The sequence below is a fragment of the Nomascus leucogenys genome, chromosome 5 (genome assembly GCF_006542625.1).
Source record: "Nomascus leucogenys isolate Asia chromosome 5, Asia_NLE_v1, whole genome shotgun sequence".
Classification (NCBI taxonomy): domain Eukaryota; kingdom Metazoa; phylum Chordata; class Mammalia; order Primates; family Hylobatidae; genus Nomascus; species Nomascus leucogenys.
This window is the reverse complement of record NC_044385.1, coordinates 29,659,160-29,678,265: the sequence shown is the minus strand read 5'-3', so window position 1 is coordinate 29,678,265 and position 19,106 is coordinate 29,659,160. Positions and strand designations below refer to the sequence as shown.

The 19,106-nt window shown below is 34.8% G+C and overlaps 1 protein-coding gene across 1 annotated transcript in view; it reads right to left on the bottom strand.

Moving 5' to 3' along the window:
- GPATCH2 (G-patch domain containing 2) overlaps positions 1 to 19,106 on the bottom strand; it is a 190,474-nt gene that overhangs the window by 54,710 nt on the left and 116,658 nt on the right. The window contains exons 7-8 of the mRNA XM_003265095.4: positions 6,896 to 6,935; positions 205 to 275 (exon numbers count right to left, since the gene is read on the bottom strand). Coding sequence (XP_003265143.1) covers positions 205 to 275; positions 6,896 to 6,935 — 111 coding nt within the window. The remainder of the gene's footprint in view (positions 1 to 204; positions 276 to 6,895; positions 6,936 to 19,106) is intronic.

The following is a 19,106-nucleotide window of genomic DNA, read 5'->3' as shown; positions in this document are numbered from 1 at the left end:
TATTTTTTACAAGTTCAAAAAATATAAATAAAATATCTTTTCATTCATTACTAGTAATCCTAAAATAGATTCCAATAAACAATACATAAAATATTTTAAGCTGACTTTTTAGAACCAAAGGCAACCTAACAACAATTCATTACATTATTATAGGCATAGAAAAAAAGAAAATGAATGAATAAAAAGTGATTTTGAATTGCTTACCTGCTGGCTGTTTTCACAGAACAATTTTTCTTGTGTCCTCTTTCAGCTCGATTATCTCTCAGAAGCTGATGCTACACAAAGTGTTAAGACAAAGTCATAGAAACAAAAATATTTTCATTATATTATTTTGCAAGTAGGAAAATATTCTCATTCAAAGGGACACTATTCATTTATTTGCATGGCTTTTTTTTTTTTTTTTTTTTTTTTTACTGGTTTCTCTTAAAGCAAAGACTGTAAGTACTACTTTTTCCAGAGTTCCATAGTTCAGGGAGACAAGTTTTTCTTTTTAAAATTCATTCTTTATTGTCACTGATGCAAAATTATCAGTGAGAGTTAGCAATCGAGTTCTTCCTGCACAGCTAAACTGCCCTCATAGTCAGTTAAGATGTAGCCTGGGGATGGAAGCCTAGAACTCAGTTCTTTTTCTGGTTCACTGCAGTAGCCCTGGTTGAAGTAATGCAACCTCTCTTGTCAAAGGCCTTCACTGTCACATTCAGCTGTGAATTTTTTAAGGCTTTGTTACCTATGCTGACATAAAGAGCTAATATTATTTTCTCTGTACCTACTGGCCTAACATGGTAAAGAAACACGCTTAAAACATTCTTCTTCAAAGAAATTATTGGCTTGGAAATATATAATTAGAAAAAAACATATTTGATTGCCTCCTCAAAATGCCTTACCATCCACTTCCCTTCACACTTGCTTTACCCTAACTAATTGGAAAGAAAAAAACAAATAGTCAATATTCTTCACTATGTGTTCACTAAAACTCTAGCTTATCTTATTTATGCAGAAATATGATTATATGCAAGACCGGGCTAAAACGAAGTTGTACAGAATATTAGCAATTAACCCCAACAAAAATAAAAGTCTTATAAGTAATAATGCAGGATAGAGATGGGTTCTAATCCCAGCTGGGCCAGTAACTAAAAAGTCACTAGGTTCCAATAACAGCTTTACCATTTACAACCTGTGTAACTTTAGGCAAAGTACTTAACTTCTCTAAGCCTTGGTCTCCACCTTTGTAAAATGGAAATAACAATAATATCTACCTGTAAAGCTATTGTTGAGTATTAAGTAACATAAACCATTTAAAATATTTAGCACTATAAAACTGGAACACAGGAAATGCTGAGAAATAAGATGGCTTAAATGCTATGATTATAATTATGATAATTAATGGGACTGGCTCTCGGTAGGTATTATCTGACCAGTATCAATAACTTCTAATGACGAATAACTGCTTTGAACTGTTCAATTACATCACTTAGAATCAATTATTAGTTTACTTAGCTGTCCTTGAGAAGGAATAGACCTTAATTAGGTGATCAAGAATATGGTTAGGCTCATTCTTTCAGGAACGTCTGAACTAAATAAGTATTCTTACATTTTCTCTTAAGTATCTACTTCTTTCCATCCCCATTGCCACCATCCTAGTTCAGACCACCATTTTCTCTGTCCTGGAAAAGTCTCCCAAATGATCTCCCTGCCTCCAGGCCTGCTCTCTTCTAATCTACTCTCCACACTGCAGACACTATGAGCTTTATAAAATTAATCTAATTATATGACTCTATGGAGATCAAACTCAAAATCTTGTACAAGGCTTTCATGACCCTTCATAATTTGATTACATCTCTAAATTCGTAATTTACTGTGCTTCCTCCTACCCCAACCTAACCTTCTTTCTTCTAAATTATATATCCTAGCCATATTGAACTTCTTAGTTTGGGGTATGTACCATGCTGTTGCTCATCTCTGGCCCTTTGCTTGGGTTATGCAATTGCCTACATCTTCAGGGTTCATGCACTGTGTCTGGAGCATTTTAGTGCTCAACAAATATTTGCTGAATGAATGGATGAATGAAATAAAGGAATAGGAAGTGAGATCTTGTATCTGATACGTAGCTGAAGCCATATCTCATTATTACTACTTATAGAAAAGAGCAACCAGTTATCTTAAATCCATTAATCTGAAAGTGTTTCAATTTAGAAACACTTCGTACCATGAACACTAAATTGTTTCTGAAAATAAAGAAAATTAATTAATTAATTACATTGGCATTTCTAAGTCTAGTGCCTTTTAAAAAATATATATACAAACCAACATTTGTGACACAGATAGCTAGAAGTAAGATGATGAAATCTCTACCTCTACCTTATATTAATAATTATAGTTAATAGTTAATTATGTTTTCTAATTCTAAGATAAAAGACAGATACTTGAACGCTATTCCTGAGGCTTGTGTTAAAACAGTTCAAACAAAGAACTCAAAATCCCAAACACAATGTCATGGAAAAAACAATAAAAAATTTATAGTTTAGTTTTGAAAAATGCAATTATAAGGACCAAAATAAACATTAGGTTGTATCTACTAGGTTTGGATAGTTCTCAGAGAGGCCACCAATCTGGATGAACTTAAATGAGACAGCACCCTCTCTGAACATTGATGTTATAGCTCCTTTTATTAGATTTATATGATAATGTGTTTTCTTCCTCAAATTTATAGTTTTGATGGGCTTTGTACATAAAAACAAGTCAAACAATGGCATTACTTAATGTAATGCATCTATATGTATAAAAGCCATCGCAAACTTATCTCACCTTATCCATACAATTATACATCTGGGGATACCACTGCAACTTTAAAATGAAGCTCAGATAAAACTACAATCTCTGGGTCATGAATCACAAGTTAATATGTGAGCTTAGATCTTTTATGGGGCAAAGATGAAAAAACTAATCTAAGGTGTTACTTGAACAACATATATTTGCATTTACAAGGCTCCTGGCCAGGTGCGGTGGCTCACGCCTGTAATCCCAGCACTTTGGGAGGCCAAGGCGGGTGGATCACTTGAAGTCAGGAGTTCAAAACCAGCCCGGCCAACATGGCTAAACCTTATCTCTACTAAAATTACAAAAATTAGCCGGGCATGGTGGCAGGTGCCTGTAATTAATCCCAGCTACTCAGGGAGGCTGAGGCATGAGAATCGTTTGAACTTGGGAGACGGAGGTTGCAGTGAGCCGAGATTGTGCCACTGCACTCCAGCCTGGGCAAAAAAGCGAGACTGTGTCTCAAAAAAAAAAAAAAAAAAGACTCCCAACATATTTTTTTTAAAAATCAGATTATGAATTCAAAATAAACAAGAATCCTTGATCCCTGCTCTAATAAGCAAGAGTAGTTCAAAAGATTTTGAAAATTTTTTCATTCTTCTTCTTGATACATATTTTTTTTCTGTTCCCTTGGACTCCTATCAGTGTCACAAGTGAGGTTACTTTTCTGGATTCTGACTCAATAACGTCAACTCCGATCAAAAACAGAACTTCTGAATATGGTGCGAAGTGCTTCTTACCTGCCAACTTTCAGATTGCTGGACTTAGGCCAAACGAAGATACAATCCCCTTATTAGTGACCTGCAGATGTATATTAAAAAATAACTCATATAAGAATTACATTAAAATCTGTAAGTAAAAAACCTAGGTACACAATTGGAAAAACTGCTGAATTAAACCAGGAAGAAAAGTATACCTTGTGGATAATGGTTTTTACATTTAAAGAAAAGGAACTAAGAGTTTCTGCGGCTATTCATGACATTTTTCAAGATTATTAAAAGTCTCAAATCCCAAGAGGAAAGGCAAAGAGCAGAATTCTCATTCCCCACCAATCCTCTCTTTACTACCTGATTATACATAAGGCACTCAAGCTCAGGAGTGCCTCTATTGGCAGCCATTGTTCAGGTAATTCCTCAAATGTCTGCAAAATAATTTCAAGTCTCTTCACACTCAACAGCGTCCTCAAAATTAAAAGGGGAACTAAGTAAAAAATAAATTATGATCTGACTCACTAAGATACTTCTTGTAAACTCAGTCAAAATGTCTCAAGGAAGAAAAGCTTCAGAATTAAAGAAGACAAAACAAAAAATGATGCTTCCTATAGTTGCCTCTCCCTCTTTCCTTCCACCCCTGAACTAACTTTCACATTTCTCTTTTGTGGCCTTCATAGTGCCTTCTCTATGGTTTTCTGAAACATTTATCAACATAGTATAATTACTGCTTACCTGCTCCAGACTATAACCACCTCAGGGGAAAAACTATGTTGTTTTTTACAAATATCTCTTTTAATAAAAATAGAGAGTCCTCAATAGATAGTGGCTGGTGAGTAAGTTATTTAACAAATGTATAGTAAAGGCAAGATCACTATGTACAGTAAATTGAAATGGGACTTAGCACTGAAGAATAGCAAAAAGAATCATTAAGATGGAGAAAGGAGTGAGCGATGGGATTTAAAAAGTAGGGTTAATATTATTGTTTCTTTGTGTTAAGTTGGTATGAGAAAAACATAAGGTAATCATGCATGCTAATTAGTCATTCATTCAACAATAAATTAAAAGATTTTATACTTCATGGTCTTGCATTTCATCACTTGCACCTAACTTTAGACAACAGTTTAGTTTGCTATACAGTTAGGTCTGAGTTGAACTAAGAAATTATTATCCCTTATGAAAGTAGAATGTATTGTACATATACATTATTGTACGATTCATTGTCATTATTCAGATTCCATACACCTACTTGCTAACATTTATTTGTAACACAAAAATCAGTACTTCCCCTGCTTTTGCAGTCATTTGCAGACATGTGTAGGCAGAGTGGTAAAAATCTGAGTAGCCTCTAACACATGTTTCCAGCTGAGCTCCAGCCAGGTGACACGGCCTTGTTTCAAGCTCTCATAGTATAAACAAGTGTATTTCTTGCAGTCTGTTTAATGCTATGAGTGTTTTGGTTTTTTGTTTGTTTGTTTGTTTTGCATAATTATACTTCTGTTGGTGACTTCACTGTTTAAAATGGCCCCAAGCATAGTGCTAAAGTGCTGTCTAGTGTTCCTAAGTGCAAGAAGACAGTGATGGGACTTAAAGGGAAAATATGTGCTTTAGATAAGCTTCATTCAGGCATGAGTTACAATGCTGTTGGCCCTGAGTTCGATGTTAATGAATCAACAACAGACATTGAATAAGGTGTCTTTAAACAGAAACACACACAAAACAAGGTTATGTATTGATCAGTTGATGAAGATGTGACCTGGGGCTCAAAGAAACCTAACCCTGTATTTCCCCTACAAGCAGTGGTTCAGTATTCATTGATTCAGTGTTTGAGTTGACTACATAGAACATAACTACCATATGTAACAAGAATTAACTGGATTTATTAATTCATAATCTATCTAGTAAGGATACAGATCTGAAATGGCACATCAAAGTTTAAGTAAAAAGCTGATTAAAAAATTGGTCCAAAAGATTTAAAAAGATAAAAAAAATTGGTCAATTTCTTCCTTATAAGGTATTAGCTATTAAAGGTAATTTTTAATTTCAGAATAAAGCTTGGCTGGAAGCAACCAGGTATACCACAGTCTAAAACCTAGATTTATAACATTGCTTTACTACTTCTCAAGTTCTAAAGGGTAGAAAATGAGCTTTATAAAATTATATTTTCAGATAAAATATATCCTGATGCAACTTAATACTAAAAGCAGAATATTATTGTAAGCATTGTACATAGAGGGATAAGAACCATTTAGGAAAGCAGAAAGTCTAATTTTTGTATTGTAAATAATAAGAGGAACACATCATAGATGTAGCTTAGCTTAGTTAATTCTGAATTCATAGAAATAGTGGCACATAGTCCATTATTGATGTGAGAAGTATCTTTAAAGAGGTAACTCACTCTCATGGAAAAAAGCAAGTTAAAAAAATCATGAAAATGAAAGGTATTTCTATTAAGCTTATGTGTGTTAAAAAATAAAGAAGGGTTCCAAATGAAATGCGTAGCACCTTCCTTTTATTAGTAAAAGGAACTATGGTATATGCAACAGCTGTGAACCTGCGGCTCAACCCAAGAAATCAAACATTATAGAGTAATGTTACCAATTACCATTAAAGCACAAAGTCCTCTTTACTACCTATTTCTCTGCCTACCCCTCAGAAGAAATGATTCCTGAAGATTTGAGGTTGACCACTCCCCTTTATTTTAAAAATAACTTTTATCATTCACAATAAAAGATAAAAACTTTGCAAGGATGCAAACTCTAAAATGTATATGTTTTAAAACATCACAAGATTAAGCATGCTTCTGAGAAAGAACTAATATAATCAAGCGGTAACTGCTGATTTTATATGTAAAAATAACTGTAATGAATGTCAACTTCTCACTAAGTCAACTAATCATTGTGCTTCCATGTATACCAATAAGAGATTTAAAAAAATTCATCTAGAAATATAATGTAAAAGTATAAGAAACTCTTCCTACCTTCTAAACTTCAGATACAAATATTCTCTTCCTGGCAGAACTTAGATTTAATACAAATTAATTTTTAAGCACATGTACTGTTTTGATACTTTAACTTTGTGAAAAATAAAGATCAATAGTGAGGTCCTACGAATGATGAGTTTCAGAGTCTTTCCATGGAGGTCACACGTATGACTGAAGACAGTGGCAGTAAAGGAAAGAAAACTCTCATGCTGATTAAGGATCATGCATTTATTTGGTCAGTGTATTAATCGTTGACATAATTAACACCTTTTAAAATGAGTGGGGATTTGTATTTTTTCTCATAAAGCTGATCTACTCTCTTGAAGGGAGACAGTTAAATACTTGAAAGAGGCTGAGTAACTTCCTTTTGGATTACAATGGTCCTTACCTGGTCATGCTCTGTCCTAGCCCCAGGGCTAAACCAATGGCTGCAGAGGAAAGAAAAAGGCAGTTAGAGGGAACCTAACTAAAAGCACATGCTCTCACATGATCAAGCTGCATGGGCTTTAAGAAATTTGTCACCAGCAACAGAGCCTTAAATATCCTTTATTTTAATGGATATTTCATGTAATTCTAGACTTAGACCAATTTTGACAGAAATGTAAAAGTGCCCATAACCTGGTAATTTTCAATTTAATAAGCAAACTGAGTTAGAATTACATTTCCACTTAATTATGTTAACATAAACTGCTGGGACTGTATTCATTTTATGAATCAATTCTGGTTATAAAATCTACAAATGCTATCATTTACCACAACTTAATTATAGCATCATTACAACAAATTATGACCCTTTGATTGTTGGAGTTATAAAAAAAATATTACATTATCTAGCTATGCCCCCAGGAGCAATACACAAAGCCCTTGATATGAATTCTGCAGCATCAGCTGAGGTACCTTGGACCTATTCCCTCCACAGTTATAACAACCTAGATTCTGGCTGAGAATAAGTTCAACGACATTAAAAATATAGAAGTCACTGCATCATCAAAGCCTTGCCTTCTCACATAGTCTAGCCCAGCCCATTTTGCTTCAGCTGCCCCTGGGACTCTTAATACTGACGTATCTGGCAATACCTTTTCCACGGGAGTTGTTATCATTAGCTATGTGCCCAGTCCTCTGGCATTATTCTGCATAAAAAAACTAACTGTAAACATCAAGGACTAGGAAATTGAGAGAGGTATTATGGCAAATCAATCACTAAAGGCCCACAATCACAGGGAATGATACTAACATTACTATTAATGCTATTTATGATTTCAACAACCATAATACCAAGTACCTCCATGTACTACGCACGTGACATGTTTTATTTCCCATCTTCATAAAATCCTTACAAGGTTAGGCTGATGTTCCAAATACAGAAATGAGGGCTCAAATGTTAGCTTACTTGTATAAGGTGTGTTTTCACCACACCACACTGCAGAAAGACAAGGGGCTAGAAAGGGTTTACATCTCCTGGGACGCTCTAAGACTTCTTTGCATTCTCTAGCCTCTGTGGTATTAAAACCAGGAACAAACAGCCTCTACATTAATAGGCCTTGTTTAGGCATTAATATAGTATTTCTCAAGCTCATAGATAGTGATAGTGATGCTCCTAGGCAGATCAAATTCCACCAGTGATGGGGGAATGGACATTTATTGGTATTAGTAAATAACACCTGGATTAATTACCAAATTAATTAATCATTCATTGTAGTTCCGCTGACAGCTTGACTAAGATATTTCCCCACTGTTTTGGATTGTGCCTTTTTTTTTTTTTTTAATTTAAAGACAAACATTTTTCTTAAACGCATACACACAGTTTAAACGAAAAAAACTAAAAGGATTAAAAACAGCAATTTCTTGTTCCATCTATCCTGACTCCTAAGCTCTGTTAAGAGATACCACTGTCAACTCTTTTAGCCCTTTCATTTTGTATTTAATGCTATATTTCTAAAGAATATGGTTATACCAATAGCTTGTGATTCACTGATTTTAGATGTGAAGTACTGACTTTCTGTTATCATAGACTTAGCTCTTTAACTCCCAACCCTCTATTTCCAATTATAGCATCTTTTTGATTAATCAATTTTAAATACAGACATTATTATGACTACATGAATACTTTCTGCTGCTAAGCTTTTTGTTTCTCCTAAAGTTGCTATTTGTCTTTTTTTTGCTATTTTTTTCTATGTACCTGCCAGCCTTCTTAATTTTTCTAAGTATCTGCCAGCCTATCTTTATTACATTCTTATTCTTATCACTGTTAGTTTTCAAATATTAAAAAATATCTGAAAATATGCCCATCCCTTACTCCTCCCTCCTCTTCAGCCTCCAGTGATCTCCTCCCAAAGCCCTCTGTCTACTTGGTCTCATCTGAGCTGTTGTTGTCCAGATCTGTCCTGGAACTTCCTTGGCTCTCATTGGGTGTTCATGTCACTGATCTCCTTTGCCACACCTCTTGTTTCCTGTATCCCACAGCTTCTCAGTTCATTTCCACCTTTTGCTGGAGAACTCACTCAAATAGTGAGAATGGTTGAGAAGTGTATTGTTTGAGTTGATTTTTTCCCGCTTGTTTGTCTGTTTTCTTCTTCATATTCTTAAGTTTTCAATAGGCCAATAAAAAATGCTTATTTTTGTTGTTTTGAATGTGATCTGGATTTTTGTCCTCTGGATGCTGTTAGAAGTTTTTAATTTCTCGAGTAGTGAGCATTTTTCATTTACTGCATTGGGTGAGACCTTGCAATCTAGAGATCTGGGTCCTTCAGTATGAGAAAATTTGTTTTTGTTTTTGTCTCTCTCTGGAATGCCTAATAATTAAATGTCAGATCTTCTGAGCTGATCTGTTAGTTGTTCTTACTTTTTTCCTCCTAAAATTTGTCTTTTTGTTTGCCTGCTAAATGATTTATCAATCTTTACAAGAAATATTCATTTTGAGATAATTGTAGGTTTATGTGCAGTTGGTAGAGATCCTGTGCACCTTTATCCCGTTTCCCAAAATGATAATATTTTGCAAATTATAGTGTAACATCACAACTAAGATACTGACACTGATACAGACTAGATACAGAACAATATATTACAACGATCCTTCATATTGTCCTTTTATAGCCATACCCATTTCATCCCAACCCTCAATCTCCTATATTTAATCCCTGTTAACTCACTAACCCATTCTCTATTTTTATAACTTTGTCATTTAAATAATGTTACACAAATGGTATGATACAGGATGTAACCTTTCTAGACTGGCTTTTAAACTCAGCATAATTCTCTGAAAAGTCAGCGAAGTTGTTGCACGTATCAATAGTTTATTCCTTTTTATTCTGAGTAGTATTCCATTGTATGGGTGAACATAGTTTGTTTAACCATTCACCTATTGGAAGACTTCTGAGTTGTATCCAACTTTGGGCTATTATGAATAAAGCTGCTGTTAACCATAGTGTAGAGGTATTTCTATGAACAGTGTTTTCACTTCGGTGGGATCAATGACCAAGAGTGCAATTGCTGGTTAGTATTGTAGTTACATGTTTAGTTTCGTAAAACTGCCAACATTTTCTAGAACGGCTACACCATTTTATAATCTCATTGGCAATGTATGGGGAATACGGTTTTTCCACATCCTCATTGGCATTTGATGCTGTCACTAAGTTTTACTTTAGCCAATCTGATAGATGTGTAGTGATATCTCATTGTGGTCCTAATTTGCATTTCTCTAATAGATAATGATGCTAAACATCTTTTTGTGTGCTTATTTGCTATTTGTGTATCCTCCTTGGTAAAATGGATGTTCATGTCTTTTGTCCATTTTCTAACTAGATTGTTTTGTTTTCTAACTGTTTTATAACTATTACATTTTGAAAGGTCTTTATATATTCTAGATACTAGTCTTTTGCTAGACATGTGGTTTGCAAATATTTTCTCTCAGTGTGTAGTTTCTTTTCATCCTTTTAAAGGAAATTTTCCAGAACACTAGTTTCAAATATCCTTAAAAAGACTATTCTTCCTCCATTGAACTGCTTTTGCACCTTTCTCAAAAATTCATTGACTGTACTTGTGTGTGTGCAGGGGGAGCTATTTTTGGGGGTCTCTATTCTGTTACCTTGATTTATGCGTCTGTCCCCCTCTACCAGTACCACACAGTCCTGAATACTGTAGCTATACAGTAAGTCCTGAAATCTGGTAGGATGATTCCTACAACTTCATTCTTTTTTAAAAAATTGTTTTTGCGATTCAAGTTCCTTTGCTTTTCCATATACATTTTAAAATAATCTTTGCTATATCTACAAAAAATCTTGCTGGGATTTTGATAAGAATTTCATTAAACCTAACTATCAATTTGGGGAGAACTGACATCCTTACTATGTTGAATCTTCCAACCTATGAACCATGAAGTCTCTTCATATTTGTAAATCTCTTTTGATATCTTTCACCATTTTAATCTCCCATTTTATGTTTCATTTCTTTTACTTTTGCTTTAAAATGTATGAAGAACATGTTCAAATATTCAATAAAGTTAAAAGCATCTTAGAATGAATACCCATATGCCACTATCTAGATTCTACTATTAACATTTGACTCTACTTGGTTTATAAATTATGTGTCTATGGCATCTTTTGATGAGCAGGTCCTTTTTTCCCGTTTGTTCCTCTTTTTATACTGGAGTCTTTTCTCAAATATCTGGTGATCCTTACTTATCTATTCAATATTTAAAAGGCACTACGAAACCGATCGGAAGAGCTTTTTCAACAAATAAGTTTATCTACAGGATGATCATACAGCAAGTGTCTCCTCATGGTCGAAACTTACAAGGTTACTATCTTGTCTATTTTTCTCAGATTAGTAAATTTCTGAAGAAAAGAAAGATTTACTTTCTTAACTGAAACATACTATTTCAGCTCCACGCCCCACCCTATTGGCAAGTTTTCAGCTTTTCTAGGGTCTGTGAGGGACAAATCAGCATTTATTTCATCAGACTCTTAAGTTTACATTTATTCTACCTGCCTATTTAGGCATAAATCTCCAAGTGCTTTCTAGCTCTAGAAATTGGCTGAAATCTCTAATCTGCTGAAGTGTCCCTTCTTTGTCATTGTGTGTTTATATCTTTTTTCTTCTTTCTAGTGGAAGTTGGGTAGGAAGAATAAAAATAAATGCAAATAACCCAAGAGACAGTGGTATCTCTGGAGCCATGAAGAAACGTTTTAAGAAGGGAGTGGTCACTGTTGTTAAATACAGAGAAATCAAGTCTGACAGGAACTGAGAAAACACAACTGGAGGGGCCACTGGTGAACTTTTCCAGAGAAGTTTCTAGAAAGTGACATGGGAAGAAATCAGGATTATAATATCATGGTAGGGTGGAGAAGAAGGGACTATACTGTAATCTACTCTTTCTAGAAGTTTGGCTTTCAAACTGTGAGAGACAGAAAACACATTAGAGTTAAAGAAAATTAAAGGGGAGGTTAAAAATGTAGTAGATGATGAAAGAAGCTTTTGAAAAGGAAAAAAAAAATTTCAATCAAAAGCATAGGTGTTACGAGTTAGCCTTGGACAGGAGAAGAGAGATCTTTTCCTCTAAGTCTAAGAAAAAGGGGAGTGAAAGTGTATTTGGATAAGTTTATCCAAATTTAAATAGCAGTCTTAATGAGCCTAAAGAACACAGGTAGTGAACATAGGATAAAAAAGCTGAAAGAGTATTAGGTTGTGGTAAGAAAATGGTATAAGACCATTCAAAATTTCAGAGCTCTGTTAGTTCTGGGTGATGGTTATATATAAGAGTAGCCAGGGGAGTTTCTCAAGTAGCAGTCAGATGAAGAACATTGGATTCCTGGAGGAAAAAAAAAGTGTGGTAAGTGCCAGTATGTACTATTCCATCCAACCGTTGGTCATAGGAGTACCCAACATGCATTGAGCCCTTACTAAGGCCATTTAATCCTTAAACTACTCTACGGGCAGTTACTATTACCATTCTGCAAATAAAGAAACAGGCTCAGAGAGATTAAGAGGTTTGCCAAAGATTTCATAACTAAGCAGCAGAGCAGGAATTCAGTTAGGTCTCCTGATTCCAAAGCCGACGTCCCTTCCAACCATTACACATGTTGCCACCAATTAGGATAGCTGAGGTTGATGCAGGAAAGAAAGACTGATTCAAGCGCCAAAGTCCTGTATGAATGAGGGCAAATAAGGAAAGGTAGATGGTAGCATGAACCTCAAACAACAAAAAAAGTTTTACCCAGGAGTAAAAAAGGAGTAATCTGAAAGGGACAATGATGTTGTAGGAAAATGGTGGCCTCTGTGTCCTAGGGTTTACAGGAATGAGAGGAGGCGAATGGCTTCCTCCTTTGGGCAGCCTGTTGAACTCACCCTGGCAGATTTAGATGCTTCCTTTTCCAAACTCCCAACGTCTCTGCCGATATATCCACTAAAGCTATTATATTCGTATATTGCAGTTGATTGTTTATCCTAATAATAAATCAGAGGTCCTTGAGAAAAGGATAATGATAATAACACTAACAGAAATAGTGGTAGTAGCTAGAAAATGTGGTAGAAGTAGTAATCAAAGTTGCAGTAAAAGCACTATCACCACTCAATAAGTGTTAGTTGTGTGCTGGTTATCATTCTCATGGCCATACATGAATTACCTCATTCAAATCTTACAACAATTTTATGAAATAGTCCTATCACCATTCAAGCTCACACAGCTAGCAAGCACTGGAATCAGAATTTGAATTCAGTCTGTCTGATTCCATATCTTGTATTTTTAACCATATACTTCCCGTTCATTTCCTTCAAGTACTATCATGTTTTGGGGGCATAATGGAAAGGTTGGTTTTCTTTTTCTTTTCTTTCTTTCTTTTTTTTTTGGTATTGCCAGAATCTAGCATAATACATGGAAAATAAAAGTTACTTAATAACTTTCTAGTGAAAAATGAGCAAACAAGGAAACACAGGAAGTAGCATCCTTGAAAGTCAGAGTCAAGTTTATGCAAAGGCAGAGGAAGAAAAAAATGCTCTGAAAGAGAATGGGTATTTATTTATGTGTATTTACACTGGAGCCAACGTTCCACGCAGGCTTCATGGAGAGACTAACAGTGATAGAAGAATCCAGTAGGGAGCACAGAAGAGTTTAAAACTGATCAACTGTAAAGAATGGCTGGGCTCAGAGACACAGGCAGATTGTCTGTCCTCACAATTCATAAGGGTTGAATGTGGTTTCCAAATTCAGTTTTCCCTCTAGGACATAGACGCAGTTTACGGAGGTCTAGGAACTAAGCCTGGCATATGATTTCATTTAATCCTCACCGCAGCACTGCTGATAACAGGAATAGTTATCACCTATTAAGCCCTCAGTACAGTGCTCTTTCAAGTACAGTAGAGCAGTTGTGGTTGGTAACTCTGTGGAGTAGAAATACTTTTTTCTTTTTAAGAACGACCAGAAAATAAACCTTTAGGAAAGAAGGTTTTAAAAACTAAGATCTCTGCAGATGCAGAGTTCCACACTAATTCCTTCTCACTGTCCCTTAATCCCCCCTTTCCTCACCCACAGTGTTGAATTACAGGTAGCAGAAATGTATAGGATTTCATGGGAAGTCAATTAATATTATATGTAGACAAAAGGACAAAATCAACCTCAAGATTCTTAACTGAGGTCTCCTAAAAATGTACTTTTCAGAAGGAAAGAGCTATTGCAACTTATAATATGGATTTTTATTGTCAGAGATAAGTTTCTGTTTTTGGACTCAGAGGCATAATTTCATTTTAACTTAATAGTGGGTCTAGTATATATAAAATGATCTAAATCTGTGCTAATATGGTAGCCACTAGCCATATATGGTTACTTAAATGTTTTTTATTCAATTAATTTATTTATTTTTATTTATTTTTTGGAGACAGAGTCTTACTCCATCACAGGCTGGAGTGCGGTGGCACAATCTTGGCTCACTGCAACTTCCACCGCCTGGGTTCAAGTGATTCTCCTGCCTCGGCCTCCCAACTGGTTGGGATTACAGGCATGTGCCACCATGCCAGCTAATTTTTGTATTTTTGTAGAGGCAAGATTTCACCATGGTGGCCAGGCTGGTCTCGAACTCCTGACCTCAAGTGATCCTTCTATTTCGGCTTAAATTTAAACTAATATGAAAAATTAAGTTTCTTAATTGCAACAGCTACATTTCAAGTGCTAAAGGCATATGCGGTTTAATAACTACCATACTGGGCAGTGAAGATACAGAACATTTCCATTATTGTAAAGAGTTCTTCTGCTGGGTAACACTGGTCTAAGTGGATTATCACTAAATATATGAATTAACTTTGGAAATGGTATACAGTCTTCTATACCGACAGTTTCCCTGTGAACTATAACTACTTTATTGAAGAGACTTGCAAGTATGAAAAACTACACACGAGAGAGGAGGGTGGGGGACAAAGAAGTAGAAATATATGCCAAACTCCTAACCCAATATACTATAACAGGGTTTCATAGATCGAGATATGGAAACAAAAATTAGGGCAAGATGATAGAGTATTAAGAAGCCATGTGGCTAGGTAAGAACAGATCTTGGTAGCAATCATAAGGAGGATGCCTTTTGGCCTTTGGGCATCCTCCTTATGATTGTCAGTGTAGAAACTGACAGGGAGTTCATTCACACCAAGTGAACAATAAATAAGCAAAAGCAACCCAAAACCTTAAGTGGCTTTCCAAACACTCTTAGGAGAAAGAATCTGTAACATGACCTACCAGGCTTGGCATCATGTGCTCCTTGCCGACCCTTCTCTGGTCTCATCACATACCTCATGCTTTTCCTTCCTATATTGTGCTCAATATGCTTTAGCATTCCTTTAGTTTCTTGAACACAACACGTATTATTTTCTCTGCTTGAAATGCTCTTCTTGCCACCCGTTCACTTAGATCCTAGAGATCTCATTAGCCGTCCCCATCTCAATGTCTAGTTCAAATTCAATTTTTACAAGTTCTTCTTTAGAGTACTTAGCTCAGTATATAATAATGCATTTATGTGTCAGCGTATAATTATACATTTGTGTGTGCGCTTACTGACTAATCTCTATTACCTCTATCACATTGTGAGTAACGTGAGAACCACAACAACTGTGATCATGTCGTCTTATTCACTACTGTATACCCAGCACCTAGCACACCCTCATAAATATCTTCTGAATGAACGGACAAATGAATGACTTGAGATAGAGGATGGAGTTTCATCAACTATGGTTGCTATGCTATTCTATATGAAGGTAAAAGAATGAGAACACTGGGCTTTGTGATCTTTTAAGATTCCTTTGGGTTCTCATGTTCTATGGACTAGAAGACCAGGATGCTAACGGTATTCCTCACTCAATAACATGTTGTATGTAACAAAAAGTCAACTCTGAAATTATGCTCAAGAGGCCCTGCTAAACTTTATTTCTTGTATTAAGCTACTAACGTAAATTCAGGAAGTTCAGCCTGGTGTGGTTACTAAATCAGAAAGACCTAAGCTTGGGTACAGGCTCTGGCACTTACTGGTTAGGTGAATTCTGACAAATTATTTTATTTTCTGAGTCTCAGTTTCTTCCTCACGCATAAAATAAAATTAACCACTCTCAGTATTTGGAAGGCTTAAAACAACACTAAGAAATTGGCAGATGGTGTTTAAAATAAATATTAATTTTCTTCCCCTAACAGTACAGTGGAATATAGTAATATGTAAACTTTTTTCCATAAGTTTTAACATGCAGTAATTACCTTTTAATTTCTAAATGTCTATAAAGAAACAAGTGCTAAAGGGCATTACTTATACCCTAACAGGTTTAGCATGTTAACCAACAATTAATAGAGGCTTAATACATTTGTCTTTTTAATTGACTTTTGGTTGAGTGATGTAATTATTTATAAGATGGGGTCTAATACCTGCTATGACTACTTGAGAGAGGTAGTAAAAATACTAAAAACAGTGATGCATATGAAAATTGTCTGAAAAAATAAAATACAGTGTACAATATAAAGTATATCATCATTATCATCATCATTTTGAAATGTTTCATACCTAGTTTAATAATATTTCTGTATTTTACACCTGAGCACCTTGTAAAAATATATAAGAAAGGACTGTTACTGTATTATATTTATTCTATAAATAAACTTAAGACATGTAAGCTAAATGACTCACCCATGGGAATCACAATAAATCAGAGGAGGAATCGATCTGTATTTCTTATTTATCTCAATCTAGTGTTAAAGATACTTTGACTATAAAGCAATAGATGCTAAATTTCAAAGTGTAAAAGTATTCCCAATGAACATAATCTTTAATCCAGGCAAATCTTGCTTTAAGCAAACTCGATATTTACACAAAAGATAAAATAAGGGGTGAGTATTTGCTTCATAAAAGAATTCATCATAGGATTATAATGAGTTACCCATGTGCATTTAAAATAAGTTTGATTTACACACAGTTCCTCAGGTAAATATCCTCTACTTAAAACTGAAATAAAAGTAAAATATATCAATTGCACAATCAATTAATAAATTATATTTATCTCTATTTAAAAGCAAGTATCGCATAAGTGATTGGAAAAAGAAAGGAAAAATTTCTGGAACCACTTACAGAGTACATAAAGGGAGGCCGAATTAATAAGAAGTAACTCCATTTTTATGCTTACATATATTTTTAATGTAGTCATATATTAGTTTTATTTTTAACATTTTAATATTTGTAGTTTTAAAAAGTCAACAGAATAAGTAAAAGAGAATTTCAAAACTTAGGTTACTTTTACTGAGAAATTAGATACTAATTTCTCTGCTTTAGCTGGATTGAGGCTCTTGTCTTTCTTGTGTGTAGCTCTCTAGTTATCTTAGTCAATATTTCATTTCTCTGTGCTACACATTTTTGATTAAAAGAAACCTATCATACATTAATGACTGGACTTTAAATATAGTAATATGTTTGTCAAGGAAATAATTACTAGATGGTATTTAAAACAATTCATACATTGTTGTGTTATTTTATTAAAATGATCGCATTTTTATAATTATGACACTCTGGAAGGCTTTTCAGTATCTGTCTTCAAAACTAAGACTGCAGCCTGGAGTGGTGGCCCACGCCCATAATCCCAGCACTTTGGGAGGAGAAGGCGGGTGGATCACTAGAGGTCAGGAGTTCAAGACCAGCCTAGGTAACAGGGTGAAACCTCGTATCTACTAAAAAAACAAAAAAGTGGCCGGGCGTGGTGGTGCACGCCTCTAGTCCCAGCTTCTTAGGAGGCTGAGGCACGAGAATCACTTGAACCTGGGAAGCGGAAGTTGCAGTGCACCAAGATCGTGCCACTGCACTCCAGTCTGGAGTGAGTCACCTGGCTTCCTCATCCTCTAAATATAAAATTAACATGTCCACTGAAATAAAGTTTGGTAGATACTAATATGTACCTCTACCTCACCCGCTCCCAGTAAAATACAAAACTAACCTGCAATCCCATCATCCAACGATGACCAGTTTTAGTGTTTATTTCTGGTGGTGGTTTGTCTTAGATCTTCTGTGAGCCAGTCTCTGAACCGAACCTTTCTGAGCCTCAAGTTCTCATCTATGAAAATCAAGTGACTGGACTGGACAGCACCTAAGGTTCATTCTAGCTCTAGTACTTGCTTTTTCTGCCAGTTATCAATTGTATTTAACCAGTATTCAGTTGTTGCCTTCATGAATGTTTTCCATCACTAGCCAGCAGTAGAACTTGATAATCTTGAACCGAGAGCCTATGATTTCAGTGTAACGCATTGTGATGTACATTGTAAGAGATTCAAAGTGCAAGACAAAGTCTCCAACCTCGGCAAGTTCTTGGTCCATTGATGGGAATAAAACATGCGTTTTATAATTATATAACAAATAATAATATGATAAATACCATAATCAAGTAAAAATAAAACTTAAAGGAAAAAATAGGAGATATAGAGAATGCTGATAGGAATTTGAGGGGAAACACCAATGATTCCTTAAAGGAGGTTATAGCAGATACTATTACTGCTTCCTCAATAGCTCTGAAACTGCCTCCTTCCAGATTTCTGGTTCGATCAGTAAACTAAACTGCTATTTGTTTAAACCATTATTTGTAGAATATTCTGTTACTTTTTCCTGAAAGCATGCCATACAACAGCGGTCTTTACCATTTTTGAATATGTATTGCCTGAAATAGTTATGAAAATACTCTCCTCTTGTAATTTTAGGAAGACATTTAATATTTTTCAACAAAAATTTAAACATTTGCAAGGATTTAATTTTATATCAATTATAATTGATTATAAATTATTAATATGTTGATAATTTAAACTAAAATCATCATGCTACTCTTTGAAATATATACATTTGGACATAAATATTACTGTGATTTGATATCCTCCACTGTTTATTTAAAACAAAAACCAAACCAGGATGCACATTTGTTTAAAAGTTGAAAATTTTACATAGCTTATTTTTCTTCTTAAACTCCTGTTTAATATATATATTTAATATATAATAATACATTGGGTAACAGCAAACATAAAAAATAAAACAACAGTAAACACAAAAATAAAATTTTATTAGAAAGGCATCATTAATGAGCTTTCCCCCAAAATTAGTTCATTGATGAGT